This window comes from Poecilia reticulata, chromosome 17 (assembly GCF_904066995.2).
Source record: "Poecilia reticulata chromosome 17, P_reticulata-male-v2, whole genome shotgun sequence".
NCBI classification, from domain to species: domain Eukaryota; kingdom Metazoa; phylum Chordata; class Actinopteri; order Cyprinodontiformes; family Poeciliidae; genus Poecilia; species Poecilia reticulata.
Window position 1 is genome coordinate 17455146 of NC_088846.1, and position 15109 is coordinate 17470254.

At 42.3% G+C, this 15109-nt stretch overlaps 3 protein-coding genes across 4 annotated transcripts; 1 reads left to right on the forward strand and 2 right to left on the reverse strand.

Moving 5' to 3' along the window:
* The first annotated feature begins 4 nt into the window (after positions 1-4).
* sharpin (SHANK-associated RH domain interacting protein) lies at positions 5-5653 on the forward strand. Of its 2 annotated transcripts, none has more exons than XM_081598800.1 (9): positions 5-452; positions 2796-2970; positions 3393-3482; positions 3560-3701; positions 3777-3867; positions 3951-4236; positions 4399-4499; positions 4608-4715; positions 4801-5653. In XM_081598800.1, the coding sequence occupies exons 1-9, from the start codon at positions 189-191 to the stop codon at positions 4849-4851; spliced, it is 1308 nt and encodes a 435-aa protein (XP_081454926.1). In that variant the 5' UTR covers positions 5-188; the 3' UTR covers positions 4852-5653. The 2 variants fall into 2 exon arrangements, with proteins under 2 accessions (XP_081454926.1, XP_008432431.1); XM_008434209.3 differs by having other exon boundaries at positions 7-452; positions 4396-4499.
* Positions 5654-6547: 894 nt separating this feature from the next.
* Positions 6548-11933, reverse strand: gpaa1 (glycosylphosphatidylinositol anchor attachment 1). The gene is made up of 13 exons (XM_008434210.2): positions 11785-11933; positions 11364-11460; positions 10784-10963; positions 10561-10672; positions 10321-10468; positions 10110-10211; positions 9797-9993; positions 9511-9707; positions 8856-9009; positions 8647-8718; positions 8365-8561; positions 7478-7648; positions 6548-7376 (listed from the first exon to the last, which is right to left on the reverse strand). Exons 2-13 carry the CDS (start codon positions 11435-11437, stop codon positions 7133-7135), a joined length of 1848 nt encoding a protein of 615 aa, XP_008432432.1. The 5' UTR covers positions 11438-11460; positions 11785-11933; the 3' UTR covers positions 6548-7132.
* Positions 11934-12352: 419 nt separating this feature from the next.
* Positions 12353-14709, reverse strand: exosc4 (exosome component 4). Its single transcript, XM_008434211.3, has 3 exons — positions 14227-14709; positions 13015-13221; positions 12353-12943 (listed from the first exon to the last, which is right to left on the reverse strand). The coding sequence occupies exons 1-3, from the start codon at positions 14395-14397 to the stop codon at positions 12584-12586; spliced, it is 738 nt and encodes a 245-aa protein (XP_008432433.1). The 5' UTR covers positions 14398-14709; the 3' UTR covers positions 12353-12583.
* Between the last annotated feature and the right edge of the window lie 400 nt (positions 14710-15109).

The window sequence follows — 15109 nt, forward strand, 5'->3', positions numbered from 1 at the left end:
CTGTTTTGTTTTTCTTTCGCTCCCCATCTGCTCGGTTCGATAGAAATGGAAGAATGTGCAAGGCAGACACACAACCACAGTCTACCCGTGAACATACCACGTCTCTTTAAACCGGGCCGAACCGTGTAGACCCTACGGCAGAAGCAGGCAGAAGCAACGACCCTTCCTCCGGTCCCAGTGTCCGAAACATGGCACTCAGCTCGGGTAGCTGGGCTCTCCCAGCCCCGGTGCCTGCCTCGTCCCAGCAGCCTGCGTGCAGCGGCCCCAGCCCGGCTGCATGCTGCAGCACTGTCCTGATGTCAGTCCGCGTCTCGGTGTCCCACTCCGGGATCAGACCCCTGTGCCTTCCTGGAGCGGGCAGCGACTCTCTGCGGCTGCAGCTCAGCATGGACCCGAATCTGGCCGGAGAGTTCCGCCTGGCACTGCGAGATACGAGCGGAAACCGCAGCGTGGTGAGGTTCCATCCGCATTCTCGTTTGTTTACCTGCAGAGCTGCTGTTAAACGCTCAGATGTCGAGGAAGCACCCATGTTCCTACATTCCTCATAGCAATGTTGGCCTGGACACTGTAGGCCATCTTTGAGCAGTTCAGAAGCGGATTCGATATTTGATCTGCTTTCATAACTATACTACTAAAGTTACATTCAGAATTATGAAATCAGGCAAATGAAATCATACAAATTTTAGATTGCTTCTCTTTCATTGTAATTGGGAAGCACAAATAGTGGATATGCGGGCTAAGCTGCGTGTTACCCACCACATTTTCAGATGTTGTATAGTAACTCTAGTCACTGCATTTTCTTTTGAGCCCTTCTGGAACCTACCCTTCAATTACTAACATACATCAATGCAGTCAGACGTGTGTTTTGAATTACTGCTGACAACTATTAAATGTGCCGCTCTCCTGCTTTCATTACCAGAAAGTTCTCCTACATTAGTTCTTGTTTCTTTTTGGTGTGTCTGCTCCGTCTTCTCTAAGCCTCAGTCGGCCCTGGCAGATGGCCTCTCATACTGAACCAGGTTCTACTGCAGGTTTCCTCCTGTTAACGGGGAATTTTCCTCTCCACTGTCGCTCCATGCATTCTCGGTGTGAGGGATTATTGGGAATTTAACGACACAATGCAAGCAAATCAACGACTCGTCGTAATCTGCTGGATTTCTTTTGACAGAAAACTTTTAAAACGAATTTGAATAATAAACTAAGCTTAATGAAGTATGTTATGACCAAGATCAACTAGAAAGTATGTGCAATTTAGTTGAAATGGCTTAATAAAGTGCCCTGAAAATACATTTGTTGTGAAATGGCGCTATATAAATAAACCTATTTGAATTGAAAATTGAATTCTGCTTTCCAGGTTTTGGTATTTGTGCATCGCTGACCCCAGATAGCTCCAGTCAGACAAATTTGGCTTTCTCTGTACAAGTAGGGAAAGTGTCAAGTCTATTTCAGCCAGCTGATTGGTAGTTATATTACATCCAGAAAAACGTTGGGTCACTTTTACACTTTTTTCTCATTAAAAGGACTTTAAATCACAGAATCTGCATGTTAACTTTTTGAAAAAAAATAATTAAGACAGAATGTCTCAACATTTGATTAAAAAGCTAAACAAACAGTATGGAGCACACTGGGAGGAATATGAAGATACTGTGGATTCCATGAGTTGCTGTCAGAGTAGAAATCTTTCAGTGTAGCTCTAAACAAGCTGTGTATAAAGAAAGGTAGCTCCACCTTTTCCGTCTCTTCAGGGACTTAATGATCCACGTTCCGGCCATAATGTTTATAATGTCTTTGAATAAGATCCTTATGAGAACAGAAAAAAAAGATCTCAAGATTTTCTCAAAATATATTGAGAAAATAAAAAGTAGTGTAACCTTAGATAAAAACAAAAAAGCAAAACAACCACCACAAATTAAAGTTTGCTCTCTTTTTCTGTGCTTCTCATACATCAGCGTGAAGGAATTCGATACACTTTTAAGGATAAGAAATTGTTATGTTAAGGTTTTCACCCTGCCAACATGTAGACTTCACTTGGCTCACTGTATCCAAACACAACTCCCACATCTGTCCCGTGTTTGCCAAGTTCGCCACATGACGTCCGCCTTAACCCTCGCAGGCTCCAAATCTGCTTTTCATCTCCGAGTAAGACGTTTTCCCCACCGACAATTGAGACGCTTTCCGATTTGCATGGCTTTACTTTGATCCCTGCTTCTTTTAGATCATCTATAACTTTTTTTTTTTCCGTCAGTCATTTCAAAGAAGTCACGGACGTCTTCTCTCTCTCTCTCTCTGGCAGGAGGCAAAGCCCTCTTTGCCTCTGTGGCCTTATGTTCCCTAAAGAGCTGCAAGTGTAAACGGATAATGTTGAAAAAGTAATCTCTGGGGATTTACACAATTTCTGGCAGATTCTAAACGGGATACTTTCTTTTTTTTCTTTTGCAAACTGCAAAGTTTACTCTTCCCACCAACAGGTTGAACTGTGCGTTTTTAAGTTCACCTTAACTTATGCTCAAATGTGAGTAATGAGCGAAAAGAAAAAGTTTTTGGAAATGCTGAAAAATACATGTTCCTCTGTAGATCCATAAGCTTTATTAAAACATTTTTATTAAAGCCCAATCACAAACTGGAGAAGAGAAGAAATCATTTGTTCAATCATCCACTCCAACATGCATCTACAAATAATCTGATCAATCCAGACCAGCATTCTCTTTAGTTTTGATACGTTTCGATCTCACATTTAACTTACTTAAAGTCATTTGCAAAAGCCGTTTTGTCACAGCATGTGTTCGTACCTTCAGTTCATTGCAGAGTTTGACCTGCGCTCGGTGCAGTACGAGGTCAAGTCCTCTCGCTGCCACGAGATGCGCCTCGCTGCTTCGCCTCACGACTGCATCCGCTTCAACTTCCGCTGTGACCGCGAGGCCGAGGCCTGGTCCACCGTGGTCATATCGTCACTGAGGGAGGCGCGCAGAGGTCAGTTTGAACAAAACTTTTTTTTTTTTTTTTCCTTCTTCCTTTCTTTATAGCCTCAACATTTCTGTTGAAGATGCTGGAAGATTACTGTAGAGCAAAATTATTCATCCCTGTTGAGCTTTATTACTTTATTACCAATAGATCTTTAAATGTGAGACTTCACAGGTAGAAATCCATACATTAAAATATAATTGAAAATGTATTATTTAAATAAGATTTATTGTTTTCAAAAAAAATTGCTATCTTTTATTTATGTTTTTATCTTTTGAAATATATCTGTCTGATTTCCTCTCAGGAACTAAATATTTGACTTGAACGACATTAAATCAGACAACTTCCAAATAATTGCGGGCTGAACTGTATGTGAACCACCACATGTTGAGATGTTACAGTGATTCCTCTCACTGTTCTCTCTCTGACAGTGGCAAACATAAACGCCTGCGAATCGAACGGGAAACACGACTCCGACGCAGCGGCGGATCAGAGGAGCTCCACCTCTCTGACGCTCTGTGGTGAGTCTGCCGCTCTGCGGCTTGCGTCGGCGCTCGCAGCGGGCTCCGGAGGCGTCACCTTGTCCTGTGATTTTCAGAGGAGCTGTGTTCGGAGCTCTCCAAAGTGATCGAGGCAGGCGACATTCAGGCTGCCTCGCAGCACGCGTCCGCACTGGCTCGACAAAAAGCGATGCTGACGATACAGCCGTCCCAGAAAAACTACACAGATGGAGAAATCAGGTCAGGATTAAAGCGGGTTGACCCGCTCCGTTTCACTTATATTTCGACTTATGCCGTGATCCATGTTCATTCCAGTTTATCCGTGGTGGTGGAGGACGCCTCCTCTTCTTGTTGCGTCACAGTCATAGTCTTTCCCTACATGTCTGTAGCTACACTCAAACAACAGGTGAGAAAACTGTGAAATTGGCGAAACGGGCAAATCCTCTGGTGGCTTTTATCCGCAAACTTCCATAGCTGTGCGTCTTCCAGGTCTTTCTAGAGTACGGTTTCCATCCTCGCGTGCAGCGCTGGGTGATCGGTCAGTGCCTGTGCTCTGATCCGCGGTCACTGGCTTCCTACGGAGTTCAGAAAGACGGCGACACGGCGTACCTTTACCTGATCTCTGCCAGACAAGCTCGCGTTACACGGCAGCTGTTCCAGCAGGACCTGGAGAACTCCCTGATGGCTTCGGCGCTGCCGCCAGGAAGCAGCCTCACCTCCCAGGTCTGGAGGGGCTACAGCACTCTGCCCTCAAAGCTCCCCCACAACAACCAGGGTGAGTGCAATAAAAGTCACCATTTCCTAATTTGGTCTTCTATTGTCTGTCACCAATGCCTGGTTGCAAATTCCTGTTCGCAAAAACAAATGGATAGTTCTTGAGATCTTTCATCTTTTCAAGTTTCTGATCATTTCTCTGGCATGAATCTATTTTTAGCAGAAACAGGTGGAGGGAATAACAAAGCAGGAGACATCAAAGACGTCCTCGATTTTGAGAAGCTGCAGCTGAACGATCAATCCAACAAGGCCAGCAAGACGCAGGTATCCGAGCCGTTCGGTGTTCTGAACATGCCACGGACGGAGCAAGCTAAAGGGTTTGGTTTCACGATGGAGGGATCGAAAATATCAACTTTTTTCCCCAACTTGCAGCAGACTGAGTGGGCCTGTCCCTCGTGCACCTTCATCAACAAGCCGTCTCGCCCGGGCTGCGAGATCTGCGCCACCGCCAGACCCGACGTGCAGAGCTGCATCCAGCAGGTAACTCCCGCACATCCGAGTCCAGCTGAATCAGTCTGACCGGCCCCCCTCACACAGTCACCTTCTTTCTCCGTCTCTCACCAAGGAGAAAGGACGGAGAGAGGATCGCAGAGAGTCTGGCTTGAGCCGCAGCTGACTGCCCGTCATCGTCATCGCCGCCTGGATTTCGTTTCTCGCTCACGTCCACACACGCATACACACGCCAAGAGCGAGCCGTTTAGATCTGAAACACACCTGTTGGCAAAAATACTCACAGAGGGAGAACAAAGTGCACTGATAACCATCTGAATGGAGCGATGCGGCGCCACTCAATCTGCTGACAGAGTTTTGTCTATTTAAATATGGACACCATGACATGACTGTGACATACATCTCATTTGGCCAGACATCTTTGCCATTTGTTTTAGAGTGGGTGTCTGTGTGTGTGTGTGTGTGTGTGTGTGGCGCAAACAGCCTGATATTTATTTTAGCAGAGAAAGGGAGTGAGGTTGTTTCTTTGCATCCGATTGCAACTGAAAACGAGGGAACGTCGCGTGCAGCGTCCCCCAGATGCGAAGAGAGCGCAGATTCAGATGCTTTGTGCAAAAGCCTGGTAATCTGTTCATCCGTCTCCTGCAGGAGGACGACAGACTAATGCCAAAACATTGTCGGAAACGAGAGACAAAAAGCATGCGCCATGTACAGGGTTGTATTTAGTGTAATATTTTTACTAAAATGCATTAACAATGTGATGTAAATTTCAAATAGTGGTTTAATTGTACTTGATTTCCTCTGAGCTGTGAAAGTGAGGAAAGATCCACTCTCAGTGCATAATCTATATATATATAAAGGAAGGAATCTGACTGAGTCTCTTTCTGTTCTTTGCCGTTTCCTGCAAACATCTTCACAGTTCCTCCGACACAAAGAAAAGGAAAAAAAAAAAAAAGACAAGAGGGACGTGAACCGAACATCGAAGTCCAGGTCTAAAAATAAGTTAAAAGCAGGAAAGTTGAAACACATATAACATGATAAAATATCTTAAATAAGAATAAACTAAGACATCCATGAAAACATGTGAAGTATAACCTAAAATAAAATGTAATTTAAAAGTCGGCAGTATGCCAAGTTCTTATTCCCCATAATCAAAAAAGAAATGTTAATTAATATCTATCACTGTGTAACAAATCAAGAGTTTCACTTTAGTTTTAATCACTAAAATAAGGTAAGGAAATTGTTTTGCAGTTCATCTTTATCAAGTCGGGACAGGAACTTTTAAATAAAAATGTTAAATAATTTTGAATTATCGCATGGCGCGTTCCATTCTAGTCTTCTTAAGTACCACAAATAGCCCATTACTACTTTTACTAAATGATATGACCCAAGTCTGCATTTGCTGGTATACTTTGACCATCAAAATAAATCCCTACCCCCGGCTACATGCGATAAATAGTAGAGGTACGCAGGAACAACTCAAGATTGTTCTCTTCTCACTCATGCAGATCTATCTGTGCTGATCTAAGCTCTTGATTTATTGCTCCATCAATGGTCAAGACCAAAAAAATAAGATCCTGGACAAATGTTGGTTGAATGGGCTCAGCCAACCAACAGATGTGGTGTAGATCTGCTGTTTCTCTGCATCGGCTGGAGTCAGCTGAGGTGCTTTGAGCATCTACACAGGATGCCAATGAATGGAGAACCGAGACACGGTCAGAAAATGCTGAAGGGAGTCACCAGCATGAAGAGAGAGCCGCTGTGGAGAGGACTGTGTAGGCTGGACGGATGCTATAATAACTTACACCTTTACATTTTTAAAAGCTTGAGAGTGAAATGAAAGCAGAAACAAACAACACAGATTCAGTTTTAAACATTTAACGTTGTGAGTTATAAATACGAAATAAACACGTCTCACTAAACAAAAATGACAAAAACAAGTAGAAAAATATCGGTGGCAGCTCGCTTAACAGCTTATTCACTAATAGCGTCACAATAATTATCAGGCTAATATCTTTCCCATCCTGTCCCTCAAGCAGTTTTTAAAAACAACAGTGCAGTTGTTTCTTCAAGTACCACAAACCAAAGTATTAAAAATGAAATCAACTTTCCTTACCGAAGGAAAAATTGTAGTTACGTCCACTATTACATGTCCCCCTCCCCTACAACTGTTAAAAGTTATGTAAAGTACAAACCACTTTATGCACCGCTTAAAATGTTCTAGTTGGCCACAAAATGGCTGCAATCTCTGGGAGGTGAAATACAAACTTGGAGTAAAAATGTCAAACCAACAAAAAAAAACAAAAAACAGACAAACACAGTTTCTCGCAATGTAAATGTCCTCGTTTAACTCCAGTGGATCTAAGCATTTGTTCTTCACATTCCCCCACAAAAATAAGTAAACCTGAGATCATCCCAAAGTGTGAAGCCTGCAGCAGACTTGCAGTCTACTTCCAGAAGAGGATGTTCCAGAAAAGCAGCCAGCACGGATAAACCATCAAGGCAATCAGCGGGTATACCAGAGAACCGTACAAGTAGTGGTCCAGGATTCCCTGCGAAATAACCGACAGGTACAACAGCCAGCCGTCCTGGAAGCTAACAGGCATTTCCTCCAGCTCTTGGAAGAAAAACACAGAGAAGAGGAGCGTGAAGGCTGGGCTGAGGATCACCAGGACGACAGCTGACAACGTTCTGAAGAGAAAGAGAGAGAGTGGAAAAAAATCTGATCACAGTTCAGATTTATTTTGGCGAGACACAAATGTTGATCAAAAAAATGTCCGTCGGTGAATTACTTTGGCACGTGGGGTGTAACAAAAGCAGCCACGGGCACCAAGGTGAGAGCCAGGATGAAGCCCAGGGAGAAGTTAATGAGGGCAGTGCAACCCAGTAGGACGGCCAGGTACAGAACGGCAACGAGCTTCAGCACCCTCCAGCCCTGCTCCGTCCCCTCACCCGACAACAACCTGCAACACAACAGAAACTGCCAAAGTGACAGCTGGCTCCGCTTCAATATGGAAGGAAATTCAATTTTGACTTTCAGAAATCACCTCAACTGATCCAGCTAAGTATGTAGACCAGTATGTAGCAATGATCACAGTCTGAGCAGAAGAAGTTTTTTTTTTTTTATTATTTAATGGTTGGGGATACAGGAAACATGGCTATAATTGATGTCAGCATAGTGGTTAAAAAGTCAAATCTAAAATGTCAGAATTAATGCAAATCCACAACACAGGCAAACCTAAATATTTATTTCATCATATTGTTGGTCAGTTCTTATGCTGCGATGTTTGAATGACATCAGATGACTGATTGAATGATGGATAGATCTTAAATCGAAGCCTATGTGATTGTTGCTCCATTCCCCCTTTGCCAGAATTCATAGCAACTTTAACACTTTAGTAGCTCTAGATTTGACTCTTTGTGTCCTTCACCTGGAGCAAAATCATGACACAAATCCTACCTGCACGTCCGAAATGATCAGAAATGAATATTACAGAGGACTGATTCTATTTATATTTCAAAGTATCCACATATTGGTTTGACTCAAGATTACATAAATAGGTCTTTGTTTTTTGTTGCCCTTTTAAATTTGTGGCTAACTGTCGCTCCGGACACTGCTGGTTAAAAGGACTGAATATAAATGAAAATGTCGAGTGTCAGAGGTTGTGTCATTCGGTACCTGTGTGTGTTATGAGGCAGAGCCAGGCCCGCTGTGTAAACGGCAATGGCGGTGAGGACGACGGCTTCAGTCTCGGAGACCGGGAAGTGTTCGACAGCGATCTCCTGGAAACGGGTTGGCAGGATGTACAGGGCCGCTCCGGTCAGGTGGCTGATCACCAGAGGAGTCAACACTGACAGAACCCCAGGGCTGGACTGCTGCACTCAGGAGGGTTTTTATGGGTGAATAAGCAGGAACAAAATGTCTTCGTCTCTCATCAATTTATCAGTGTTTATTTCTGACCTGAGCGATGTCACCAACTCCATCCGCTGCTATGGCAGGTGGACTGACAAGCTGCACCCAAAGGTCCAAGGCCTGAACTTAAAGTCAAGGAGGAGAAATGGAAAGATTGCACAACTAAGATTCAGTCAGTAGTAGCAGATGGTTTTTTTTACGCTGACTTCAGCCAAATAAATAAATAAAAAGAAAAAAGTGAAATCATCAGAGGATACACGAAGCAGCAGGATGACCGCGAGGAGGCCGAAGGCGGGCATATAGTATCCAATAGAGACAAAGTGGGAAAGTGATGGCATGAGGTAGAAGAAGTAGGACTGGTGAAGGCGTTCCAGAAGATTATTCAGTTTTCGAAACATTCCTTCCAGGAGTCTAAAACGTAAAAAAAAAAAAAAAAAAAGACATCAGAAATGCTAAAATTTCCAGTTATGAATTTAAATTTCATTGACAAAGTTTTAGAAAATAACATTGAGGGGGAAGCAACAAGTGATTAAGGTGCATGAGGTGGTTGGTCAGTGTGCTGTATTCAGGCATATTAATGGAAAATCAAGTGGAAGAAAAATGTTTGATATTACAAGGTTATTCTAAAATGTGTTTATTCTGTACGATACAGACTTTTTTGATATGCACATAAACCTGTACTACAACATTTTCCTTAATACTCTTGTGCTGATTTTAAGCTACATTTTGAACAACAATGGAAAACTTATACAGTTTAATAAGCTTTTAGAGAACAAATTGGATAAAATAACACATAAAATGCTCTGTATCCTCGAAGCCTGAACATCTGATAAAGAGACATGTGTAAGAAAAATATGACTTAGGGTTACGATTAAAAAAAATAAAACAATAAAAAAAGAACAGCAGTCTGACCTGCCGACGGTGGTGACGTCCGTCTTGTACTGGCGGAAGCTGTTGATGCCCTTGACGGTGGCCGCCTCTATGTGGTAGCGCAGGAACAAACCGTGGTCTCCCCATGGCCGCCCGCTGGCCTGCTTCATTACCATCAGCATCATGGTCTGGACGGCGTGGCTGTAGCCCGACACGCTGTCCCAGTCGTTCCTCTGCAGCTACAGAAGCACCGGCAAATGAAAGTAAAAAGCTATAATCCTTCAGCTCTGCTAACCGGATAACGTTGTATGTGTTTACAGGCCTTTACCCGGCCCTGGATGGTGCAGAGGACTCCTATCTTCTGGCAGAAAGCGTAGAAGAGGTTTGCCAAATCCAGGTTTGGCAACTGGCCATTTAGGCCTTCCAGTATTATGTCCAAACTGGTGATGACGTCACTGCTGAGCTCCAAGGACAGAGCAGCCTGGATTGAGCCACCGCGTCCTTGTAATGGAGACCAGTCCATTCCTAGAAAATATTTTTAAAAAATGCACCAAGATGCATCGTTTTTGACTAAATCAAGTACATGTGACTTACGCCTCTTACTCGAGGATCTCTGCTGTTTATTTTGACAGGATGATCACCTGTAGTGTTGGTGTGGTGGTAGCTCTCCAACCAGGCCTGCATACCAATCAAGTCATGCTCATTCACAAGGAAAATAATGTCCTTGGCCCAAAAAACCTGACCTGGTAACCACAGAAGAATTACTTGAGTCATCGGCACTGAATTTAAGTGTCAAATCTTTTCCAAGGTTTTCCCGATTGTTGCTGGACAGTCAGAAGGTGCCCTACTCACTGCGGAAGTAGTGAGCCAAGCCCAGCAGCAGCCCCACAGCCTGGTTGTTGTTGTCGCCGGGGCTGCAAGGAGCACTGAGCACCAGGGCTTCAGTTCGTGGAGCTCGAGGGGCGCGAAGGATCCCGTAGACATTTGTACCTTTCACAATCTATTAAGAAAGGTACAGTCAGTCAATGTTTGAGAGAAATAAAAAGAGAAGAGAGTGCAAATGTAGGAAATTAATTGTGGCAATAAACTTGCATATCTCTCTTTATTTTCATCTGGAAAGGGCAGCGTGCGAGAGAAGCTCTGGGTGAACACCTCCAGCCCTCGAGCCTGCATCGTTTTCACCAGCCAGTCCACCGGCATCCCACTGCAGAGATGTCAAACAAACCAGTATTTTATTATTGACCTCACGTTGGGATTTTCAATTAAATCAACAGACAAGATAAACATTAGAAAGAGAGGAAAAAAAAAACCATACCCAACTTTCTTCTTGTGAGCAGCAAACTCTTTGCCAGTGGCCAGAGCTCTTTCTCCTGAAGGGAAGCGCTCCTCCACCATGGTGGATCCCATGGCATTCTCCGACATGTATGTCCGCAACGTGAACGGCTCAAACGCTAACCCCATAAACCAGCACACTGCGGCGAAGTAGCAAAGTGCACTGGCATGCAGAGAGAGAAGAAGGAAAATTATTTGCAAAACTGAGCCAAAATGTAAAACTGTAGTCCTGTTTAAGAACAAAAGGTCTATTTCTAATTTCGAAAATGTAAGCAAAATTTTAGAGGAACTTAATTAATAATACTAACTCAAAGACAGCACTTCTTAACATTGTTTGACCTCAAGCGTAATATGGATCTAAACAAATTATCTAAGCAAAGTGCTCTATAAATAAAACTAGTTGATGGGTTTAATTCGTATGCTTCACATGGACCTCAAAAAACTTTTAGACGACATAAAGAGATCACAAGACAAGTCTAGATCCTATAACAAATAAAGGATGTTATTAAAATGATGAAACACGAAACAAAGCTGAATAAGACCCAGTTGCGACTGACACTCACCAGATAGGAGCATTGAGGCGGGTCAACAGGCTGATCAAAGCCCGTCTCCTGTTGGGATCAGACAGCAGTCCCATCTTCTCGTTTCCTACACCGGGTCCTGCAGGAAGCGCACATACAAATCGACCAAGAAATACACTTTAATAATCTTTATCTTAAGAAGTTATAATGTGGAACATAATGGCATATATTACTGTCACACGCTCCAAAACAAACATATTATTTGAGTTTTCATTCATTGATCAAACTCTGTTGTCTCAACAGTATTCATGACAGCTCTTCTGTGATTAGCCTTATGCTAACCAGTTACCAGGCAAGTTTTCCGAGTTTGTAAATTTCCCGAAACACGTATTCATCCTCAAGAAGGATCTGTTTTTGGTTACGAAGATGTGTCTTATAATGTTTCAAATATAGGAAAACGTACCTCAGAATAGTGGTCACATTCACCTGCAGAGGCGAGGTTTCATCAGAGCAGCAGCTGGCTTAAAAGTCGGTGCAATTTCCTTGTTTTAGTGGGAACGTATTTACTGCGGACCGACTTCCGCTAAGAAAATGCATCGATATGGAAAATGAAAAAATAACACAAAGGTAATCTTTCAATTAAACTTTTACAATATGAAAAATGAATAAATAAAAGTACCTCCCATTTCATTGTTTAGAAACCCTTTAGTCCCTCCCAATTTAAATTGATATTAGGAAACCAATCCAACGTTTTAAAGTTGCATTCCTCGATTTAATTTTGCACGTAAAAAAAAACAAAAATCCTGTAAATTCAGGGTAGTGTGTACACTTCATTGAAAGAACAAGGCATTGCATTTATTGTGTTTCTGCAATAATAACCCTAACAAAGTACAACCACTCTGGATTAAAAGGATAGGGGCAAAAACAAAATAACGAAAAGATACATTCTTGCCTCATCAAATTGGCACAGAAATGGCTTTGTTGGCTTGAGGGAGAGCAAATAATAAACTGACAAAAATATGACTACAAGATAGAGGTATACATTTTATTTACAGCATTTTCAACTGCTTCTCATGCCGATTTCCATTTTGTTCCCGTCCATCTAAACAATCTCATAAAACAAATTTATTCAGAGATCATATACAAGAAGCAAACGACTGACATCCTCATTGTCAGGCTTATTTACGTACAAAAGTATAAAGAAACGCTTCAAATGAAACAAATGAAAGCAAACAGTTTCTTTCAGAATCCCAGTGCAGATGTTACTCTGTGGAGAGCACCGACGCTTCTTGGAGGTGCTGCCTCACCACCTCATCCAGCACCTTGCTCACAGATTTACAAGCAGTCATTGCGGCTTCAATCAGAGTTTCCAGGTGGTCCTGATGAAGTCGAGCGTCCATCTGAACGAGAGCAATCTGTCCTCCTCGGGGCAGCAGCGCCAAAGCCAGAGAACTCACTCCTCCGCTCTCCTCAGCATAGCAAAGGTCAGCAAGGGGAGTCTCGTCGACAAAACCTACGGTGCAGGCGCAGACGTAGTCTCTCATGGGGATGCCTGCATCAATGACCGCCAATGTGGCTGCATTCACACATACGCTGTAGTTCCCTCCATCTGACTGTAGAATCTGGAAGGGAAGACATATTTTTAATGCAACACAGCCGATGGGACTTGGCAAACCTTCAGTTTGTAATTTACCTTCACATAGATGTCTATCTGAGAGCGCGGGAAGAGCTGGGTCAGCACAGCAGCTTCAAACGTCTGCTTCAGGTGGAGACTCATCTCGGTGGATTTGCGATCTCCGTGTGGTCTCCTCTTCCTCTCAGCTGTGCTGAACGTGGCCATGCTGTACTGGCAATTGATAACAGCTCGATCGTGAAGAGCCCGACTTCTGGAGCCCCGTATCTGAGGCAGACACAGACAATAATGTCAAATAGTTAAAGCCCAGTTACTAAAAGGTATCGTAAATCAACCTAGGGATGGTTATAATATTCAGGAAGGACTAAAGAAACAACAAACTCAGAGATGCAGAAACATCAGTTCCCTTGCCCACACAGAGTATATCATCATGTTACCAAACAATCCCAAACAAATATTAAAAAATTATTTTGGAACAGATAACCCATGCCAAAGGTAAGATGGTTAGTATCAAATATCAAGTCCCAATTACCCCTGGATCTTCTTGATGCCCAGAGAAGGGGGTGGTTTCTCTGCAACTTTAATATTAAAGTTGGTGAGTATACATACAGGTGATTTTGAGTGCATATTTGGATGCTGTGTGGATTAGAGAATATCTCATAAATTAAAAGTTGTCCAACAAATAAACTTAATATTAAATGGGTTGCGCATCTTTCCTCCCCAAATTACTATGGCATACATGTTGATAATTCACATTTCTGAGAGTAACAGCCTCTAACTAAATATCTTTATCCTGGATAAAAAGATGTAGAACACATGGTTACCATACAGGTTTTGTTCCAATTTTGGATATTTTATAAGAATGCATTACAATTTATAAAACAAAACTATTTTAATACAGCAAAACTCCGATAGCTCAATTCTGATAGTCAAGGGTTTTACAGTAGTGTTTCACTACTGTTGTTTTAATAGGCGCTTCCCCAGACTCATATGATTTAATTAAATGAAAATGAAATGAGAAAAATGCTATATATTAAATTAGAGAGAAGCCGTCTTTACACATGTAAAGCCTAACTGTAAGAAAAAAAAATCTGTCTTTTAAAAATGCATAGATGAATTCGTAATTTAAATAAAAAAAATTACGAATAAAACATTTTTTAACCTTCATTTTAAAGTTACGGCCTTCTAACAAGAGGCAATTTCTTTAAAATAACGGGAATTTATTTAATTACTCTGCTCTGCAGTGCCATTCACTTCTCCAGATGTACTTGCCTCGTGCGGACCGTAGACGACAGCCAGAGCCTTGGTGTTTCCTTGCTCTAAATAAGCAGACCCGTCAGCCTGGGCAAACACTCCCATACGGGCCTGAACTTTCCGTAGTTCGGTGGCTTTTCTTCCATCCAGGCGGTATCCTTGATCAGAGAGCAGCTCCAAGCCCGCCATGTTTCCGAAAGCTTCACAGCAACGCCACAACCCACGTGTTTTTACTGCTACACTACATTACCCATCAAACACTTAGGAGAAGATCTACGGCAAAACCAAAGAGCCAAAACCCTACAGATGCGAAATCTTGTTTACAAGCGTATCTTATCCACATGAATATTTTTGAGTAATTTATTTGGTGAAGGGTAGAGTTGATCACCTGTTCAGGTTGTTTTATCTTTGCTGTGGCTCATTACAGCCTGTAGTTTCTAAACATTAAATAAATAACAAACTTGGACTAATTACCTCCTTCTTTGTGAATACAACAAACATCAAATACGGTAAATATGTTTCATTAAGTATTTAACAAACAAATGGCTCCGTGATAATTGTGTGAAATTAAATTAATTGTCTAATATAAAAAAATAGTTTGGTGCGGTCAGGCTCAGAGTCTGAGAGGCTTTTCCTCTATCAAACAATTTTGTTTTTGGCTCTTATTTAGTGGAAATATTGATGTTGATGAGACTTTCTCCAAAATATTAACCTTTTTCAACCTTTATAGCTCCACTGTTGAAAATGAGGCTCTAACATTCACAAATGACATTGAAATAAAATCCAGTAGAACATCTGGTTTGAGGCCTCTGGAACTTGTTGGAGGAAAAATATCCCAACTTCAGAAGATGAGCTTTAACCTAACAGAGCTCTGTGGTTCCTCCTGTCAGTATGAGAGTCA